We start from the raw sequence: 22759 nt of genomic DNA, 5'->3' as shown, positions 1-22759 counted from the left end.
TTCTTTCACTTACATGTCATTGACCAGTAAAACCTTGAAAATATGGTACTTACAATGGAAAGATTTGTATTGATTCTAACCACAGCTTTTGAAAACAGGTGGATTATACTAGCTGGGAGTTGGGGAAAAGCACAGCTCCAATTGGGATGCAACTAATGTACTGTAGCACAGCAAAAGGAAAGTTGGCTGAAAAACTAGGTGTGAGTGAGCTGCATTATTTTGAGAGGAGTTTTGGACTTTTGAAATTCTAAGTCAAATCTATCAAGACCTAAATGTGACGGGGCAGTCAAGTTTTATTTGTTCACATTCCTGCCGACACACTAAAACGAAGAGGATCTTCTGTCAAAAGCAGGATTATTTCTGCTGGAGAAACTACTTCCCTGCCTTAACTGTACCATGTTCCATTTTCTTCATTATTTTGACTGTCTTCTGGTATAGATGCCCTCCAGAAGTCTTTGATATCAATTCATGAATCTCTTGCCAGGCCCCATTACTATGAATAGCAATTAAATGAATAGAAAGATATTCAAACTTTATAAGTCATGAAAATAGCAAATGAGTAGGTTAAATGCATCGTTGCATTGAGCTTGACTCCTGGTGACTTCATGAATGTACCCATGTAGGTTTAGGGACAACCTTATGAAAGGGATTAGGTACTGTCCTCTTAACAAGATTCTTCTTTTCCTTTCCAATCTCGCCTAGGCTTTTCTAGTAATGTCCCAGTCTAGATCTACTGTAGCTCTGCATAGCTTTTGAACTTGGCAATGGTTGCTAGGTGCCATCTGCTATGACTGTTTATGTGAGGTAGAATGTTAAACTACATGTGACTGAAGAAAAGGCGCTTTGTTCTTCTATATTTTTATTAATGACTTGGATGAAGAGGTAGAAGGTATATCAATTGTCACAAAATTGTGTGGAATCGCTAATATACTAGAAGACAGAAATAAGATTCAAAGTGATCTAGAGAAATGGGCTGAAAGTAACACAATAATAAAATTTAAAGAGAACAAATGCAAATGACCTCTCAGAACCAGCAACCATCCAGATACAGAATGGGGCTCATTTTCATTTTGTATGTATGGAAAAGGTCTTGGAATAGTTGGTACAAACGGAATCACCTCTATAATTTGGCAACATTTTGTTGCTTTTATCATTCATTTTGTTGATTTCTATCCATGGGTTCAGCTTAAGATCTTTCAGAACCTTGACACTTTTCTTTAAAGTACCGGTAGTTGCTATTCCCCATTTTTGTGTTGACTACAAATTTATGATAATAATTCTGCCTTCCATAAAATCATTTATACATATTTTGAACAACACAGGGTCTAGAATGAAGCCCTGAAGCAGTTAATGTGCACTCATTGGGTCTAGTGGTTTAACCAGCTATGTAGACTACTCCAGCCCATGTTTTTCCATCTTTTATCCTAGATTCCCATGTTTCCCATGGGAATAGTTCAGCAAATAGTTTGCTGAAATTAAGATACACTCCTTTTGAAAGATTACTGATGCAAAGTAGAAGTTGTAGAGTTCTGTCCCCTTTCTGTCAGCTGTCACTATCCTACCATCTTCTTGTACGACCTCTTCTTTTTTTCTTCCTCTAAATACTGCAAGCCAAAAAGGCCATTTTGTTGCTTCTAGTGTATCCCATCTTTTGTGTTTTAAATTTTCTAATTTTCTTTCTGCAGGTAATTGCTATTGGATGATACACTTTGACAATTATACCCATCTGTATACATGTGTTCTTAAACTTCCTAAGTTGCCTTTCCCCTATCCCCATTTTATCATTAGACTTGTGTACAACTATTCTTTCAGTACCAGCTTTCCTCTTTTCACTTGACCTGAGAATTTCTGCACCTAGTATACTCAAGTTGACCTGTTAGAACAGGGGTCTCCAACCTTGGCAACTTTAAGACTTGTGGACTTCAACTCCCAGAATTCCTCAGCCAGCAATTCTGGGAGTTGAAGTCCACAAGTCTTAAAGTTGTCAAGGTTGGAGACCCTTGTGTTAGAATGCACGAATGCGTTAATGAGTATGCCAGAATCCCAGGATGACATGATTACTGTCTACCAAAGTAATCTGCTGCTTTTATCTCTTCAGCCACATCTTCCATACTGGTTAGGATCAAATCTAGAGCAATTGATCCTTTTTATTTTTCGTCGTTCTCTCTAAAAATTGAACGAGTGTGAAAGAATTTTTGGGATCTTGGATTCTTGTCAGATTTGGTTTTCCAGAAGGATGCAGATAGTTGAGGGGCCTCCTGTTGTTATTATTATTGCATCTTACATCCTGATCAAGGAGGGCAATGTTTAGATTCTTTGTTCAGCATAACATTTAACAACATATATCAGAATAATATATTTGCTGTTTCCTCCTCTTTGTATTCTTATTCAGATGCTCTCATCTGGACCTTCAAATTCATTGAAATTCCTGGATCTTAATATATAATATTTATAATGCAATCTTCCTCACCTTCCTTTTGTCTGGCTTGTTTCTTTTGTATAAACTATATTCATCAGTCTTTGTATTCTATTAGAGAGTTTCATCCAACCGGTTATCAGTAAAGTATATTAAACTTCTTAATCCCTAAACACATATGTGAATCCAGCTGTTATAGTTTATAAACCATCATTAGATACCGTAAATCATGACTTAATATAAAATATGACCCTGTTCAGTATCAGTTGTTAATGTCAGTTGAATTACATCTGTGTGAGGGCTGTCTAATCTCAGCTGCTTCTTTCTTGGCTGCAAATAACTGTTCTACAAATGCTGCAGGCAAGTTGGATTCCTAATAGCAGTTGACAGCTTGGGTGATTTAATAGGGATAGGATAGACATAGCAAGAAATAGTTTGATGCTTAGAAGATTTGTTTTGTTCCTCCTGCAAGGTTTTAACAACATACTGATACAGGTACTTCACCTTTTTTTAAAAATCAAACTATTGAGTGTTCCATTGATTTGTATTCAGGATTTATTCCAGTTGTTTTGATTTAGTTGTGCTTGCCACTTAGGATGAATCTGCCTTATATTTATCTGACCATAAGTGCCTCCTGTCTCCTTATTATATATATAGACTTGTAATAACCCATCAAGATAGTTTCTAAGCCCTTTCTAGATTTGCTAGGGTTTGAATCTAGAACCTTTCATATGAAAAAATATGTGCGGTGAGATTTAATTAAGCCCTTTCCAATTATATTCTTATGAGCATTTTTCATAACCATTCTCTACTATGATGCATTTAGGGTAAAATCAAATACTGTCTGGGTTCTTCTTTTTCTTGGGTTCTATCTTCTTAGCTAGATTTAGTGATTAACAAAGACCATTGTTAAGAACAACAGATGATTCAAACTAATTTCTTGTAATGCTTATTCTATAGCTCACAGAGCACTGAATCTGATACACTGGCAAAGAGGAACAGCTGGAATTTATGACCATCACAGGTTTTGCTCATTAAATATATAAAAGTATGGCTTCAGAGGATGTCTTAAGCTTCTTCCAGCCTTTTTCCTCCTGGATATCTCGAGTCTATGAGGCTTTCCAGCAAGCAGGAGAATCCTTATCTTCTTCGTTGAATAATCTGGGAAGCAAACCAGATCAAAATGGATTTGATGGGGAAGATGAGGATTTAGAAGACAGTGATGGGCTTTATGAACGCTACTCTGTAGGTTCTGATGATGACAGTACTTCAAGTCAGGAGAGTGAGAAATCTCATCATTCTTCATCATCCTATCAAGATCTTGCTTCACCTGAATCTTCAGATCTTGATTTGTATTGGTCTGAGCAGGAAGGAACCACCTCAGAGGAATACTTTGAGGATGCCTCCCATAGAGTCTACCAAAGTTACAAGAGTTATCAAGCTATGGAAACTCTCCCCACTATCCCTGAGGAGGAGGAACATCTCCACTCCAAGCAAACTAAGAACCTTTCATGTAGCTGGGACGGTGAGTTTTTATTCTCCTTTGACGGCATTACATTTGCGTGTGTAGATGATCTTCCATCTGCAAGGCTGGTCACCTGTACATTTAGACAAGCTTCGTATTCTGAATTTTGAGAAGCAGAAGTTAAGAGTTTGATTTTTCAGTGCACCTTACACCCTACAATTTGAAACTATTCAAGAAATGGGTAAATTTTTCAGCTTCAGGCTACCTTGGAAAAATCTTTATGATCCAAAAATGTTTGGAAGGTCTTGTATACTCTTTGAGCCATTTTAAGGGTTTGAAAGAAAGTTCCCACTTACCATTTGCTGTAAAGGAAATTTACTCTTGTCAGGTTACAGACCAAACACTGTGGCTCTTCTCCAGATCAGGATATCCTATGCATAAGTCTCACAGCAGACAAGTTCTTCATAATAGACGCTTTACAATGGGACCTGAGGAGTTTAATTTGTACTTTCCTATCTTAACCAAAGCTTGGTGGGAGGGGGATCTAAACTGGGAATGGCTTGGATTCGGATTGGTCGTCACCTAATGATCTGTAGAATTCAGTTGATGGCAACTGGGACTACCAGGATTGTCATCACTTAGCAATGCAAATTACATTCCAATTTACCATAGTAACTTGAGACTATCTGAATACACATCATCTTACTGATTTCAGGAGCATATCTTGGAGGATAAACTGAGAAATACGTTCTCTGGATTGCCTTCTGTATTGGGTGTAAATATGCATACATGATACATGTTTTCTGGGAGCTGGCTTCAAATACGCCTTATAAACTAGATGATCAGTGATAATTATGGAAAACACCTTCAGAGGACCTTCCCTAAAACAGTTTTAGAGTGCAGAACAATCAGGCTTGATCAGTTCATGCAACTTCATATCTAATCAGATATGTTCTTAGACGTTATCAAAGCTAAGGAAAGGTAACAGTTCATAATATTCCATTAGCACCCCCATTTTTTTTAAAGTTAGCATCCCCCCCCCTTTCTCTCTCTCACACACAGAATCCCTTGTAGGTTCCTAATATAGGTATCAGCAATTATAGCTCAAAGGCAAGGCGGCAAGTTCAAAGGTCAATAATTCTTTACCAGGATTTCTATTTTAATTATTGGGATTTTTTTTGAAATTCATTTCTCTTTTTGAGATAGGTTTGAATAAACTAACATTCTTTTTTCTGGTTTTGACTTTGGACAATTTTGCTAATATTTACTTACTTTCTCTGGGCAAATGGAAAAGTCTACCTATATCATCTCTGGAGATTCTCAATCATCCAGGTCATGGTTTCCCCAAAGGTGTAACTGGACTGTCTTGTTTTTTTTCTTTGAAAACATTTCGCTTCTCATTTTGCGAAATGTTTTCAAAGAAAAAAAACCAAGAGACTCTAGTTGACTTTTGGAAAAAATCACCGCTGGGTCTACCTCTATCCACATAGGTACTGTACTGGTATATACATGACTTAGATTGCTTCTATTTGATGGTCTAGGTGATTTTTAAGGGATAATGCTTAAATATGCAATCACTGCTAACTAAACCCTGTTTATTAGTATATTGAACATAAGTATATATCCATTTTCTGATGAAATACTCCTACAATTTTGATAACCTTTACGAATCAGTTTCCATTTTTAATCTTCCATCAAGAAGTATTTTTCAATTTCAATATAAGAAATTTTCCACCAGTGAGAACAGTCAACCAATGGAACAGCTTGCCTTCAGAAGTTTATGGGAGCTACATCACTGAAAGCTTTCAAGAAGAGACTGGACTGCCAGCTGTCAGAAATGCTGAAGGATGTCCTACTTGGGCAGGGGCGGGGTGGGGTGGGGTTGGAGTAGATGACCTACAAGGTCCCTTCCAATTCTGTTATTCTGTTAATTATCAGTTGCTGTTCCATGTTTGTAATATTAGAGACTGGGCTTTCTTTTATAACTCGCGTGTCTCAGATGTTATTTCAACGTGAATATTGAAAGTATTGACAAAATTGTATCTCTTAATATGAAGCTTGAAATACTCCTTGAATTTCACATCACTTCATCAGATGGCTTTGGGTTGTACCTGAAGATAGAACCAATTCTCCTCAAGTTCAGTAAGGAATTAAGAGAGAAGATACTTTCATTTTTGAACAAATCTCTTTTCCGGACATAAGTAAGAAATTTGTTTTCAAGGCTCTGAGCTCTAAACAAATTCTATTGAAACAGTATACTGTAAATACTTCTCATTTCATATAGTTTCTTTCTTGAAAGTGCAATGGATGTGACAAATGATCATATCCGATACTTACATGATAGATATACTGTTCGGATACTAGCAATTTCATTATGTTAATTTCTCACCTAACCTGTGGCAGGTTGATTAAAGCACCTGCTTTATCCACTGTTGTTAAATCAGACTTTAATTTCTTCAAATCTATTCCCAAAACTGCAAATCTTTGATGCAGCTGGAATGTACTATTCTGATGGAATTTTCCACAGTGGCTGCCATTTGCCGTTGAAGGATAGTGGCTGCTAAAGTAGTCATTGGTTAATATGTGTATGTTGAGTACATGCATAAAGTTAATATCTAACATATTTTGTTCCTAAACACAAAAGGAATGACTCTAAAAATGAAGTTTCTATCTCCTCTGTCTTTCCCAACATGATGTTTTTCAGATGTGTGAGATTTCAAATTTGATCATACTGGCTAGGGCCATGATGGCGAACCTATGGCACATGTGCCACAGGTGGCACATGGAGCCTTATTGGTGGGCACACAAGTTCAACTCCGGCCAGCTGATTTTGGGCCTTCTGGGCCCACCAGAAGTCAGGAAACACACTGTTTCCAGCCTCCGGAGGGCCTCCAAGGAGGGTGGGGAAAGCCATTTTCACCCTCCCCAGTCTCCTAGAAAGGCTCTGGAGCCTGGGGATAGTGAAAAATGGGCCCACCGGGCTATCAGGTGCCAAAAACAGGGGGAGCACAGGGTGTGTGTTGTGTGGGCATGTGGGGGGGGGCAGGCGCATAGAATTATGGGTGTAGGCACACACACGCACAACCCCCCAGCACTCCCCCCGCTTTTGGCACGCGATGGCATAAAGATTAGCCATCACTGGGCTAGGGAATTAAAGATATTGATACCCCTCCTCATCTGGAGAGGATGGGGATGGGGAAGGCTACCTTTAATATTTAATCCTTACTGTTTAAGTGCTCTTTCAAACACCAAACATGAAAACTGAGTAGAAGAGGGCTGACACTACCTTTATGATTATCTAAGCTGAGGTGATATGATACATAACATTTGGTAATGGAAGAGAGATTGTTTTTAAAAACCTTCTCCTGTATCCCTGGCCCATACATGTGTTCTCTTGCCTCAAAATTGTTAGTGTGGGGGTTTTTTTCCAGTGGAGTTTCTTGTGTATCTGTTTTCTCTATTTTATTGCTGCTTTTTAGAGGCAGGGGGATGTTGCTTTCTCCACTTTTACTTATTCTTATTCTTATTAAGAATATACTTATTCTTAATGTACCATCTTTCACCTAGCTCCCAAAAATATAACAGAGGCTTTTAACACAAAGCAAGAGCAATACTTGAATGCTTTTTGTTGCCATAGAAGCACTTCTGGCAGATCACAGAAGGACCCTCTGGCTAATAGTATAGTATGAGAAGAAAATAGACACACTTTTCATCAAGTAATTGCTGTTGATGAAAAAGCAAACAAGCCTTATGTTTTTAGTCCAGAATAGTCTTTACAGAATGTACACGAGTTTCATTTTGGGAAGGGGCAGGAAGCAACAGGAGAATTAATATCTTGTTATGACAATTCTCATCCTGTGCTTGAATAAAAGAGGAACATAAAATTAAGAGTATTTGGGGATAGCTTAGAAGTGCCAATGCTATGTTTAACTCCAAATCCTTTTTGTCTTTCTGAGCTCAGAAAAATCACCTTGCAGTTTTCAAGAGTGTTACATTTTAAAGAGAGATAAGTAATATTTCTCTGCCATCTCTCAGGAAAATGTTTGCACTAAAAGAAAGGCTAGTGATCTGTATTTGTGGATATGGGCATACATCAGACACATCAAAGCATGGATATCTCAAGTGCAGGTATTGAGTTACAATAGTAAAAGAGTGCATCTAAGCAGGGGTGAAATCCAGCAGGTTCTGACAGATTCTAGAGAACCGGTAGCGGAAATTTTGAGTAGATCGGAGAACCAGCAAATACCACTTCTGGCTGGCCCCAGAGTGGGGTGGGAATGAGATTTTGCAGTATCCTTCCTCTGCCACACCCACCAAGACATGCCCACAGAACTGGTAGTAAAAAAAATTGGATTTCACCATTGCATCTAAGCCAGGGATAAAATGCTACCGGTTCACCCCAGTTCGGGCAAACAGGTAGTGATAAAAACTACCGAACTGGTATTTCCGACAATCAGCTGTGCTGCATGGTTTATATTCGCTAGAAAGCAGGAAATCCTGCTTTCTAGTGAAGCTAAATCGCGCAGCACAACTGTTCCCCCCTGCTGTTCTACTTACCTAGTGAAGTCTTTTTTTTCTGCGCGAAATGTTCATTTGGTGTGTGTTGTGCATGTACACGCAGCGTGCTTTTGGCGTATGCTGTGCATGCATGTGCACAGTGTGCATGCATGTGCACAGTGTGCATTTGGCGTGCAGCGTGCATGAGCAGCCAGCGAACCAATGGCATAGAAGTGAGACTAAACCAACATTTACATTGTCGTTGTTGTTAGTTGCAAAGTTGTGTTTGGCCCATTGTGACCCCATGGACAATGTTCCTCCAGGCCTTCCTGTCCTCTACCATCCTCTGGAGTCCATTTAAGCTCACGCCTACTGCTTCAGCCACCTTGTTCTCTGTTGTCCCCTTCTTCTTTTGCCCTCAATCTTTCCCAGCATTAGACTCTTCTCCAGTGATTCCTTCCTTCTCATTAGGTGGCCAAAGTTTTTGAGTTTCATCTTCAAGATCTGGCCTTCTAAAGAGCATTCATGTTGATCTCCTCTAGGACTGACAGGTTTGTTCGCCTTGCAGTCCAAGGGACTTGCAGGAGTCTTCTCCAGCACCAGAGTTCAAAGGCCTCAATTCATGACGTACATTGTCATGTACCTATGCAAAGCAAAGTATAGTCTTTGGTTAATGCCAAACTTGCACTGTACACTCAAAAGTCCTTGTGATCACGGATGGTATTACACTAGCTTTCAATTGCAATTGAATTTGTAAATGCAATTCCACTATCTGGCCAAGCAACCCCTGTGATATATGAGCCATAAAATCACCTGCAGCCATAACTTGTTGTTAAAACTGTCTGAGAGCCCATAAACTGAAGTCTCCTTGAAGACTCCTGATTATGACATTGAAAAATCCTCACACTTTTCATCGCAACAACAATACTGGGGTTCATCACTGCATTCTTCCATTTTTTTTTAAACTTCCGAAGGTAGACATAGTGATATTTAGCAGAACAACAGAATAAACAGAACTGGAAGGGACTTTGGAGATCTTCTAGTCCAACCCTCTGCTCAAGCAGGAGACCCTAAACCATTTCAGACAAGTGGCTCTCCAGTCTCTTCTTAAAACCTCCAGCGATGGGGCACCCACAACCTGTTGTGGTCCATCAGCAGCCTACTGAGCTGGCAATGGAGTCAGACAGCGATGAGGCTGAGGTGAGGCCAGGGCCATTGGGAAGTGAGGTGCGGACTCCAGAGCCTCCAGAGCCTGATAGTAGTGAGGCAGAGGAACAGGAGGAGCTTGTTCCTAATACACGCATGAGGAAAGCTGCCAGAAGGCAAGAGCAGCTCAAGCAGAGAGGACAATTCGGGAGTAGGGCCAAGAGATCATTGGCCCCTCCCATAAGGCTTAAAGCAGATCAGCACCACCGTTTGGCCTTTGCTGGAAAACAATGTTGTAGCTGCGTCTTCTGCTTCGTCTTCTGCTTCGTCTACGTCTTTGTTTTTGTGGCTTCTGGATGTTTGCCAGGAAGGGCCTTTGGCAGTTTGTCTAATTGGACCAAGGTTTTCAAGGGAACTGAGGAATTTGTGTTGGGAGGCATTTATTTTACTTTGAGTTAAACGATGCTGGGAATGAAGTAATTCCCAGCTGTTTGAATAAAGTTTGCTTGTTTTTTCATGGACTGAGTTTATTACTACCTACTTGGGCCTAGGTCACAACACACCCTTTGGAGGCAACTGCTCCACTGGTTAATTGTTCTCACTGTTAGGAATTTTTTTCTTAGTTCTGCATTGCTTCTCTCCTTGATTAGTTTCCATCCATTGTTTCCTAGGGGTTTCCAGCCAAATACTAGCCAAATCCAAATCTTCCTAGCTTTGAGTGGATTGCCAAGGTCAGCCAGATGCTACCATCTATTCTAGCTAATCCTGAGAGTCTATGCACACCTTTTACCATCAGGAAATGGTTTCTATAAACACTCACACATTATAACCTATTACAACTCTTAAGTGTCAAACTTCAATATAGAGAGTTATATATCTCAGGTTCAAATATTACAGTACATTTCCTCCTGCGTTTCCTAAATGAGCAAGAACCAATAATTTCTCGTGCATTGTTGTTGTAATGGCCTGTATGTTCTCACCTTCTTTATATCGGATCTTGGTCCCGTTAATCTTCACACTTGCTTTAGATTTATGAGATCCCAAATTCAGTCTGTGGTATCTCTGATAGGATTGGGAGAGCCCACTGGATATGAAATCCAGGAGAAGTGCTCTCAGTTCCTGCAGATCCATTGTCTACCTACCTATTGCAGACTGATTGTCCCAGATTCATGGCTGACATCATTAATCCTGAAAGCAGCAGTTGAGAATTCTTTGGTTGTTACAGTTTCTGTAATTTCTTCCTAGCATCTGAAAGGATTTTTTTTAGCAGTGAGATTCCACTGAGTTATCAACTGCTTCTTTAAAACTTTTATATGGAAGCAGAAAATACAATTGGCTTGACAGATGGTTAGGAGCTATTAACTTTCATCAAGAAGCAAACAATATTTTGTACTTTTGATATTTACAAGCTTCTTGAGATTGCCAGTTCAATGTTACTTCAAAATTTACTATGCTTGATGGGAATAACTTAATGATGTTTTGTTATGGTTATGGCTTCATTATGTTTATTAACAATGTTTTCTTGGTTAGTGTATCTTGCTAATTGACATAGAGATGCTTGTTAACCAAATCTTTTTCTACATTCTCTCTCTGAATTAGACCAGGACCAAGAACTCTTCCATTCTTTTGAACATTTCTGATTTTATACATTCTTCTTTTAAAAATCCTTCTATTCTCTTTACTCAATGACTTCACTAGCTACACTTAGTGGTTCTCTTAGAATAAACCTTCTTAACTCCCTTTCAGCAAACTTGCAAGCAATGCTGCATCGCTATTGTTTAAAATATGTTTTCTCTTGCCAACTACCTCCTGCCCAGGACAATTGCTTCTCCAGTAGACACATGTATGTTATATGAAAAATACATAATAAAAGGCTGTTACAACACAATTCACAATCAAACCAACTTTTACAGACTGAATTACAGCTTCCAGAATGCTGAAGAACTGGACAAAGACTATTATAGTCATCACTGAGATAGAAGATTCATGGTGCAAAGCGGAATAAAGTAATCCAACTTCCTTCCTTCCTTCCTTCCTTCCTTCCTTCCTTCCTTCCTTCCTTCCTTCCTTCCTTCCTTCCTTCCTTCCTTCCTTCCTTCCTTCCTTCCTTCCTTCCTTCCTTCCCTAAATTGATTACTTTATTTTGTCTTCAAGCACACAGAACCTTTTTCACAGGATACACAGAATCCAACAAAAGTTGGTTTGATTGTGAATTGTATTGTCTATCTATCTATCTATCTATCTATCTATCTATCTATCTATCTATCTATCTATCTATCTATCTATCTATCTATCTATCTATCTCTATCTCTATCTATCTATCTATCTATCTATCTATCTATCTATCTATCTATCTATCTATCTATCTATCTATCATCTATCTATCCATCCATCCATCCATCCATCTATCATCTACCTACCTACCAACTACCTACCTTACTATCACCTCCTATCTCAGCCAAGGGACTCTTGGAGGCTTACAATTCTAAATTATAACATGTTCTGCCCAGACCATGTTAAACATTGATTGGTACATTCCCCTAATCCTTTACCTCCCAACCATGCATGCCAGGAAGTTCTTAGTTGTTTGCTATTCCATGAGTGGATCTTACAGGCCATGTACCTTCGATAAAAAGCCCTCTCAGAGACACCCCCACCCCCACTGAAATAGACGGCATACATCTATAGTAAAGCAATTATAATCTTTTTATCTTTGATTAGTTACATGCATTTTTTTTAAAAAAATTAAATGCCACTTACAGAGTTACTGCATGAAATGCAGTACATGCCCACATAGCAACTAGTTTTACAGCAAAAATCCCTTTCTTAAATTTTTCCAGGTTTAATGCCTTAATTCTGAGGCTTTTGTTGTGGTAGAATTCCAGTAGCGTAGTTGTTCCTTGCCATTATCTCTAGACACCACTCCAGATGCTCTTATCTATCCAGCTTATCCTGCTCTTTCCTTTCATATGAAGGGACATATCCTTATAAACAAAAAGTAATAGATGATTGCCATTTACACTGTTTAGTATGACTATCATTACAATGTTTACTATGACTATCATTAAGTGTTGTACCTTAGAATTCTTGATGATCTTTTCTTAGAGCATATGCACCAAGACAAATTCTTTGTGTGTCCAATCACACTTGGCCAATAAAAAATTCTGTTCTGTGCTGTGCTGTGCTGTGCTGTGCTGTGCTGTGCTGTGCTGTGCTGTGCTGTGCTGTCCTATCCTATCCTATCCTATCCTATCCTATCCTATCCTATCCTATCCTATCCTATCCTATCCGCTGGCGTGGCGGTGGAGATCCCCAGACTACTGGTCTTGGGGGATTTCAACCTGCCATCTGCCGGCTTGTCGTCGACGGTGGTTCAGGAGTTCCAGGCCTCCATGACGGCCTTGGACCTGATTCAAGTAACTGATGGCCCTACACACATTGGGGGAGGCGCGCTAGACTTGATTTTTATCTCTGGTCAGTGGGTAAATGATCTGGATTTAGGAGATTTAGTGAAAGAACCGGTGTCATGGTCAGATCATTTTCTTCTTCGCCTAGACTTTCAGACCGCCGCTCACCACCGCAGGGAGACGGAGCCAATGCGTTGGTTCCGTCCCAGGCGCCTGATGGACCCGGAGAGGTTCCTGACGGAGCTTGGGCCGCTTCCTGAGGATCTTACCCACGGCACGACTGAAGAACTGGTTGCGGCCTGGGAACGGGCTGCGGCTGGGGCTTTGGACCGTGTCATGGTCAGATCATTTTCTTCTTCGCCTAGACTTTCAGACCGCCACCACCGCAGGGAGACGGAGCCAATGCGTTGGTCCCGCCCCAGGCGCCTGATGGACCCGGAGAGGTTCCTGACGGAGCTTGGGCCGCTTCCTGAGGATCTTACCCACGGCACGACTGAAGAACTGGTTGCGGCCTGGGAACGGGCTGCGGCTGGGGCTTTGGACCGTGTCGCGCCTTTGCGGCCTCTGACCCGGCGTAGATCTCAATTGGCTCCCTGGTTTTCCGAGGAGCTGAGAGAGATGAAACGCCGGAGAAGACGCCTGGAGAGTGTTTGGAGGTCTAGCTGTTCCGAGGCTGATCGGACACTAGTGAGGTCCTTTACTAGGACCTACCTAGTGGCAATGAGGGAGGCGGCGCCTCACGTTTCCACCCTCATTGCATCGGCAGATAACCGCCCGGCCGCCCTGTTTCGGGTGACCCGTTCCCTCCTCCATCAAGAGGGACGGGATGACCCCTTGCAGGGACGAGCTGAGGAGTTTAACGGTTATCTATACGATAAAATCGTTCAGCTTCGGGATAGTTTGGACCAAGATTGCGATGATCCAGCCGGGACGACAGAGACGCGTCTTGTTGAGGTTATTTGGGATGAGTTTGATTCTGTGGCTCCCGAGGACATGGACAGGTTGCTGGGAGGTTACATGCAACTACATGTTTACTGGACCCGTGCCCTTCCTGGTTAGTGCTGGCTGCTCAGGAAGTGACACGAGGCTGGCTCAGGGATTATAAATGCTTCTTTGATGGAAGGGTTTTCCCGCCGCCTTGAAGGAGGCGGTGGTGAGACCTCTCCTCAAGAAGCCTTCCTGGACCCAGCTATTTTGAGTAATTATCGTCAGTTCCAACCTTCGCTTTGTGGCGAAGGTTGTTGAGAGGTGGTTGCATGGCAGCTCCCCGGCACCTGGAGGAAACTGTCTATCTGGACCCGTTCCAGTCCGGCTTCCGACCGGTTATAGCACGGAGACGGCTTTGGTCGCGTTGGTGGATGACCTCTGGAGGGCCAGGGACAGGTTGCTCCTCTGCCTTGGTCCTATTAGATCTCTCAGCGCTTCGATACCATCGACCATGGTATCCTGCTGCGCCGGTTGGAGGGATTGGGAGTGGGGGGCACCGTTTATCGGTGGTTCTCCTCCTATCTCTCTGACCGGTCGCAGACGGTGTTGACAGGGGGGCAGAGGTCGTCCTCGAGGCGCCTCACTTGTGGGGTGCCTCAGGGGTCGATTCTCTCGCCCACCCTGTTCAACATCTATATGAAGCCGCTGGGTGAGGTCATCAGTGGTTTCGGGGTGAGTTATCATCTGTACGCTGATGATACTCAGCTGTACTTTTCCACCCCGGACCACCCCAACGGCGGTCAAGTGCTGTCCCGGTGCCTGGAAGCTGTACGGGTCTGGATGGGGAGAAACAGACTCAAGCTCAATCCTCCAAGACGGAGTGGCTGTGGATGCCGGCATCCGGTACAGTCAGCTGCATCCGCAGCTGACTGTTGAAGCAGTTAGTGGCCCCAAAGGAGGCGGTTCGCAACTTGGGTGTCCTCCTGGACGGACGGCTGTCTTTTGATGAACACCTGGCGGCCGCCAGGAGGGCCTTTACCAGGTTCGCCTGGTTCGCCAGTTGCGCCCTTCCTTGATCGGGATGCCTTATGCACGGTCACCACGCCTGGTTACGCCTAGGCTGGATTATTGCAATGCTCTCACATGGGGCTGCCTTGAGGTGCACCCGGAGGCTGCAGTTAGTCCAGAATGCGGCTGCGCGAGTAGTAACGGAGCCGCTCGTGGCTCCCACGTGACATCGCTGCTCCGTAGCTTGCACTGGCTTCCTGTGGTCTTTCGGGTGCGCTTCAAGATTTTGGTAACTATCTTTAAAGCGCCCATGGCTTAGGACCCGGTACTTACGAGACCGCCTGCTGTTACCTTTGCCTCCCACCGACCAGATGCTCGCACAGAGAGGGTCTCCTCAGGTGCCGTCCGCCAAACAGTGTCGGCTGGCGGCCCCAGGAGTAGGGCCTTCTGTGGGGGCAGTGACGCCTGGAATGAACTTCCCCGGTCTGCGTCAAGTGCCCGATCTTCGGACCTTCTGTCGTGAGCTCAAAACATATTTATTCATTAAAGCGGGACTGGCATAATTAGTGATGTATTTTAATTGGGGTTTTAATATTTTTTAACTTTTTAATTTAAATTTTAATAATCGGCCTTTAAAATTTGCTCTTTTTAATTGTTGTTTTAAACTGTATATATCTTTGTTTTTACTTTGGCTGTACACCGCCCTGAGTCCTTCGGGAGAAGGGCGGTATAAAAATTTAATAAAATAATAATAATAATAATAATAATCCTATCCTAGTTTCCAGGTTCGTTCCTATAGATCACAAGAAATAAAATCTATACTGGAAGCTGGTGCTGTGATTTGCAATACTATACCTCAAAGTCAGGACAGAAAATCATCTATGCATTGAAGGAGGTAGCCAAGGTAATGAGGATAAGGAGGAGAGAATTTGATGGAAATAAGTGCCTGCGTGTGAAGTATGACTTCTGAATACACATTTGTGCTCTAAGGAAGTGAATTCTTTGGTAGATAGTTCATCTCAAGAGGTAAATATTTACTTGCAAGCTGTGAACAAAGAAGATTGTTCTGTGGAGCAGGTGAAAATATGACATTTGAGACAGGGGGATAATAGGATGAATAAAAACATGGCAAATGGGAATGAGAAGTAGCTTCACCGTGAATAGTTTAGATGACAATCAAAGCATCCCCTGCACTTTAATTCTTGTGTGTGTGTGATTAAAGAAACAGTCCAGCTCTCGGCCTGGCACTGTTATTCTTGTTCTGAGATATAATTGAGCTTGACACATATGAGAGACATTGGCAGAGTTAAAATAGCTAAAATTGAAGGTATCTGTGCGACTAGAATGAGATCTGTGCTAGCTAATGACTGTGTTCAGATTGGAAGAGAAAGTGTTAGATTTTAGCTTCTCAATTACAGTAAGAAACAAAAAGACTTTCCCATGTTGGTTAACTCTTTTGCATCCTTCATCATCCAATAATCTGTGGTTATTTTGATTAAGCTAGAATTAAGCTGAATTCTGTAATGGAAAAATTGTGGCTATAATGAATTAAGTAAATGGTCTTCCCCACTAAAATAGTATGGACTAGTATAAACATACCAAATTGTAGAAAGAATGTTTTACAGCAGATGTGAACAGTATTTCTTAGGCCAAAAAAGAACCCAAAAAGTAGATTTGATCCATGACCTTCTGTTTGGGATGCTGAGAAGAGTGTGGAATCTTTAGAAGAACAATTTTTATAAAGAATATTTGGTGGGCCACTTCTCTGCTTTGCTTCTGTCATATTGGAGACATATGGATTGACAATGTGAACAGAACTGGGGGTTTCTAACTGTAAAAACAGCAGTTAGTTGTATGGATGTAACATGACTTCTCCAAATGGAAGTAGAGAGAGAATGTTAAACATTCCCAAAGAGTTGGAAATGAAATGAAATGGCCATATTTATGTATTGTCAGAATGAACAACAAATTTCATTTATGCCATAGTGGTAATATTTTCAATGGTTCTGTAAGGAAGCTTATATTACTGCAAGAAACCCTTCTGTTTTCATCTGCAATCTTTTGAGTGAACATTAGGTTTAGGTTCTTGGCCATGCAGTACATACGTCTCAAGAGTGAAAGAAAAACCTTTTTAGATAAGACAAAAGAATAAAGTATCTTAGCACCCTGTTTCTTCCAGTGACTAATTGTAGGAAACCATAGCTTTTACTTTAATAATAATAATAATAATAATAATAATAATAATAATAATAATAATAATAATAATAATAATAATAATAATAATATTTTAATTTGTATACCGCCCTTCTCCCGAAGGACTCAGGGCGGTGAACAGGCAGATAAAATATAAATACACACAATAATTAAAAACATCCCTTAAAAAACTAATTTAAATGCCCAAAATGTTAAAACGACTCCCGTAAAATCACAAAATTTAAAAACCCATCCAATAAAATAAAATCAGGCTAGTCCAGCCATACGAAATAAATAAGTTTTAAGTTCATGAAAGGTCCTAAGGTCAGGTAATTGTCGAAGTCCGAGGGGAAGTTCGTTCCACAGGGTCGGAGCTCCCACAGAGAAGGCCCTCCCCCTGGGGGCCGCCAGTCGACACTGTTTGGCTGACGGCACCCTGAGGAGTCCTCCTCATCATCTGTTTGTCCAAACAGAGCTTCAGCTACTTCAGCTTCTGTGATGTTATCCGCATATACGTTGTCGTCATCACTGAGTTCACAGTCGTCATCATCACTGCTGTCACTCTCATACAATGCGCTGTCTTCACTGCCATCCATAGCATTACTAATGCCACATTTCTTGAAGGCACGTTGCACCATGTCCTCTGGAATATCTTCCCATGCATCACGAACCCACTGTGCTATTAGTTCTATGTCTGGCTTTCTCAGATTTCCAACTTTTGTCAGACGAGCTTGACCAGATGTCATCCATTCATGCCACATCCTTCGCACATGGTCCTTGAAAGGTTTATTTAAACTGACATCTAGGGGCTGCAATACAGATGTAAGCCCACCTGGAATAACGGCCAAAGTGACTTGAGATGACTTTGCCAATTTTTTTATGTCATCAGATGTGTGGGCTCTGAACATATCCCAAACTAACAGTGATCTTCTAGTCCAGTCCCCACTCCTCAAGCAAGAGATCCTATACTGTTTCAGACAAAGGATTGTCCAGTCTGTTCTTTAAAAACCCTCCAGGAATGAAGTGTCCAATAAGGTTCAAATTGCAAGTACCGTAGTCCTCAATTTAAGACTGCAATTGAGCCCAAAACATTGTTTTGTTATTTTCCCTAACTGTATGTATCCCCTGCCCCCATTTTACGCCAGGCTGCCATCAAAGCGAAGCACGGCTGAATATTATTATTATTATTATTATTATTATTATTATTATTATTATTATTATTATTATTATTATCATTATCATCATCATCATCATCATCATTATTATTATTATTATTATTATTATCATTATCATTATTATCATTATTATCATTATTATCATCATTATTATTATTATTATTATTATCATTATCATTATTATCATTATCATTATCATTATCATTATTATCATTATCATCATCATTATTATTATTATTATTATCATTATTATTATTATTATATGATGATGATGTTTTTTTTGCATTGGACAGAGCGAGCTTCAGTTTACCAAACTTTGTATCTTTTAATGAAACGTGTTAGTCTGGAAGGGACTGTTTGAACTCACAAAACACTTGCAACTTTTAGTTCCGTGCTGAGGATTTTTGGAAAGCAGCCCAGCAATATTTATTTATTGCTCGGACTGCTCTTATTTTCACTCCCCCTTTTCTTTCTTTTCCTTCCTCCTCCTCCTTCTCTGCCTCTCTTTCGTCCCCCACCTCCCGGGATCCTTGCGGGTCGAAGGTTCTGCCCTGCCTTACACCAGCCGCCCACCTATGCCAAGGTCTCCCTGGCTCTTTCGCTCTCTGTAAGCAGCGGCTTCTCGGCAGCGTCGCCCCCCTCCCCTCCATGGATCGGCTCCTTCCCCAGCACTGAAGGCATCCTTAGGAATACACCTCCACCTCCAGGAAAATAAAAAGAGGCAGAGAAGGTAAATCGCCCGCCCGTTCGGAAAGGAAGGAGAGGACTCCAATGGAAGAAGGAGAGGAGAATTACCAATAACAACCACAAAGCGCGGGGTTAGAGGTGCCTTGTCATGTACAAGGAGATCAGAGAGGCCAACCACCGCGAAACAATAATCAGACTCAAAACGGGCTGCTTATTTGCCATTTGCTCTGGGTAGAACGGGTTTTTTTTTTTAAAAAAAATTGGTTTGGAGAAGGAAAGCTAATTTGCTGATCTGCGCGAGGGTCGGTTTCTTTTGCCTCCCTTCTTCTTCCTCCTCCTTCTTCCCACCCTAGCTTGCAATGCCCCCATCTCTCCTCCTCCTCCTCCTCCCCCCCTCTCGGGGGGGGAGAAATTGTTTGTTCTTGCCGTATTTCTCCGCTTTCCAAGAGGCTTTTCTTTTTCACCTCTTTCTCCCCACCTCCCCAATTTCCATAGGGGGGAAAAAAAACCCTGGGGAAAACTTGGCAAAAAATAAAATAAAATAAAAAGTACTGAGTGCAAATGTTTTTTTTTTATACTGTAGTTGGAGTTTTCCACGTTTCTTTTCACATTCAAGGCAGCATTCTCCCCATCCTCGCTGCTTTTCCAAAACATGCTTTGAAACCTTTGCATTTTATTGGGATGTATTCGTGACAACGCCCCTCCGCCCCTCCGAGGCGAGAGGAGGCAGTAAGAGGAGGCGAGAGTGACAAACAAATAAAGAGAGTTCTTCGCCTTGGCGTTTGACACTCGCCGTCCTCTCCGAAAAGCCGAAATTGAGTGCGAAGCGGCAGTGGGGGTGGGTGGGTGGGTGGGGGGAGGCCGCCGTGAAGTGCCGGCTGGGGGAGCCCGGGATTGAAGTGCCGGCATGCTTTGCCAGCTCGGCCGGCTCGTTTGGGCGGCGGCTGGCCTCGGCGTTTTCTTCCGCCGCTTTTGATGGCGGCGGCGGTGGTCGGCGGAGGCGGAGGCGTTCGACATTTCGCCTCTCACTCGTCCTCCTCTTGCCCGCGGTGGGCGGAGGCGTTGTCACCTCGCCCTCCTCTCCAGCCGAAATTGAGTGCGGCGGCAGGGGAGGCCGCCGTGAAGTGCCGGCTGGGGGCCAGGGCCAATCCCGGGCTCCCCAGCCGCACTCACCGCCGGAGAGGAGGCGAGAGTGACAAACGCCAAGCGAAGAACTCTGTTGTTTGTCACTCTGCCCTCCTCTCGAAATTGAGTGCGGCGGCAGGAGGCCGCCGTGAAGTGCCGGCTGGGGAGCCCAGGGCCAATCCCGGCTCCCCAGCCGGCACTTCACGGCGGCCTCACCCCACTGCCGCTCGCACTCAATTTCGGCTGGAGAGGAGGCGAGAGTGACAAACGCCAAGGCGAGAAGAACTCTGTTGTTTGTCACTCGCCTCCTCTCCAGCGAAATTGAGTGCGGCGGCAGGAGGCCGCGTGAAGTGCCGGCTGGGGGCCCAGGAGCCAATCCGGGCTCCCCAGCCGCACTTCACGGCGGCCTCCACCCCACTGCCGCTCGCACTCAATTCGGCTTTCGAGAGGAGGCGAGTGACAAACGCCAAGGCGAGAAGAACTCTATTTGTTTGTCACTCGCCTCCTCTCGGCGAAATTGAGTGCGAGCGGCAGGGAGGCCGCCGTGAAGTGCCGGCTGGGGAGCCCAGGAGCCAATCGGGCTCCCCAGCCGGCACTTCACGGCGGCCTCCCCACCCCACTGCCGCACTCAATTTCGGCCGGAGAGGAGGGCGAGGTGACAAACGCCAAGCGAAGAACTCTATTTGTTTGTCTCTCGCCCTCCTCAGCGAAATTGAGTGCGGCGGCAGGGGAGGCCGCGTGAGTGCCGGCTGGGGAGCCAGGAGCCAATCCCGGGCTCCCCAGCCGGCACTCACGGCGGCCTCCACCCCACTGCCGCACTCAATTTCGGCTGGAGAGGAGGCGAGGGTGACAAACAAGCGAGAAGAACTCTATTTGTTTGTCACTCGCCTCCTCTCAGCCGAAATTGAGTGCGAGCGGCAGAGGCCGCCGTGAGTGCCGGCTGGGGAGCCGGGATTGGCTCCCGGGCTCCCCAGCCGGCACTCACGGCGGCCTCCCCACCCACCCACCCCACTGCCGCTTCGCACTCAATTTCGGCTTTTCGGAGAGGAGGGCGAGGGTGACAAACGCCCCCTCCGCCCCCACCGCGGGCAAGAGGAGGACGAGTGAGAGGGGGGCGAAAATGTCGAACGCCCCCTCCGCCCCCCGCCCCCTCCGCCGACCACCGCCGCCGCCCTCAAAAAACGGCGGGAGAAAACGCCGGAGGCCAGCCGCCGCCCCAAAACGAGCCGGCCGAGCTGGCAAAGCATGCCGGCAGCATTTGGGCTCGCCCTGCCGGCCCAGCTGTTCCCGAGGGCAAAAAACCCTCTCCCTGGGTCGGCTCTGCAAGGGTAGACTCGAGTATAAGCCGAGGGGGCGTTTTTCAGCACAAAAAACGTGCCGAAAAACTCGGCTTATACTCGAGTATATACGGTAGTTACATAAAGGAGAGCCAAGACCATATTATTATCTAGCATTATGGATAGAGAAGAGTAAAGGGAAAAGAAGTGGAGGTTGAAATCTTTATGCTCTGTATACTCACAGCTACACATAGTATGCACTTACATGAAATGCATGGGTATGGAAGTTAGAAATAGGTATTCTCAGTTAATAGATAGACTGGATTCTTGTGCCTAGTTAGTATAAGACCAGTTCTGTGACTCTGACATTGAAGCATTTGCTACATTATTTTAGGCTTGCAAATGCTTGACTTTTCTATGCCTACAACAGGGGTCTCCAAACTTGGCAACTTTAAGACTTGTGGACTTCAACTCCCAGAATTCCTCAGCCAGCTTTGCTACAACCTAAGCCTCATTGCAAAGCTCATTGCTATGACCTACAGCCTCATTGCAAAGCTTTGGGATATTTCTAGAGTGAGTTTAGGGATGAGCTAAGCTTTCAAATTTGGCTAGGAAAGAGCAGGTGTTTCAACACCATCATCTACTAATTGATACAAAAAAAATAGTGTGCCGCTTCTTGGTTTTTAATTTATTTATTTTTTTGCCATCTGTATCCAGGCAAACAACAGGAGAAATCTTTCCTTTGGGAACTGCTAGGGTGGGGGAGTGGTAGATATAAGTGACAATTTGTGTGTGTGTGCGTGCTCATTCTCTCTCTCTCTTTTTCTCACACACATACACACACACACACACAGTCAGATGCATTTCAATATACCAGCTGTCAAGTGTGTTACTATGTTGTTCTGGTTTTTTTTTTTAAGGATAAAGGAATACAGCTCTGGCAATGCAGATTGTTTTTTCAGTATTGCCAAAAATATATGAAAAGAATATGGAGTGCGTGTCTTTGAGGGCTAGTTATTCTTTTGCACAAACATGTTGTTAGCCTTACTGTGTTTTGTATCTGGGAGTTGAAGTCCACAAGTCTTAAAGTTGCCAAGGTTGGAGACCCCTGGCCCAGCGGACTTGGAGATCTATCAGGCATGCTTTCTTCATAATCCCATCAGTTCTGCTGCCTTAATCAACAGTAGCACAAGACTTCATGGTGATTACCACCCCATGTCAGAGTTTTTGCAGAGCTTTTGACTGACTGACTACATTTAAAAAGTGAATCGTGTGATGATTAAAACTATGACTTTGACCAAGTACCCTGTTTCCCCTAAAATAAGACATCCCCTGATAATAAGCCCAATCAGGCTTTTGAGCGTATGTGCTAAAATAACACCACCACCACCCCAAAAATAAGTCCTCCCTGAAAATATTTACACGCGCGGGCAGCC

General features: G+C 43.2%; 1 protein-coding gene across 1 annotated transcript in view; it reads left to right on the top strand.

Annotated features, from left to right (window-relative positions):
* Window positions 1-22759, top strand: part of SYT16 (synaptotagmin 16) — a 126288-nt gene that overhangs the window by 65527 nt on the left and 38002 nt on the right. Inside the window, 2 exon segments of the mRNA XM_058162921.1 lie at window positions 3377-3452; window positions 3454-3941. Of these exon segments, the coding sequence (XP_058018904.1) occupies window positions 3377-3452; window positions 3454-3941 (564 nt within the window).

This window comes from Ahaetulla prasina, chromosome 1, assembly GCF_028640845.1.
Source record: "Ahaetulla prasina isolate Xishuangbanna chromosome 1, ASM2864084v1, whole genome shotgun sequence".
NCBI lineage: Eukaryota > Metazoa > Chordata > Lepidosauria > Squamata > Colubridae > Ahaetulla > Ahaetulla prasina.
The sequence above is the reverse complement of the archived record's forward strand: the minus strand, read 5'-3'. Positions and strand labels throughout refer to the sequence as shown.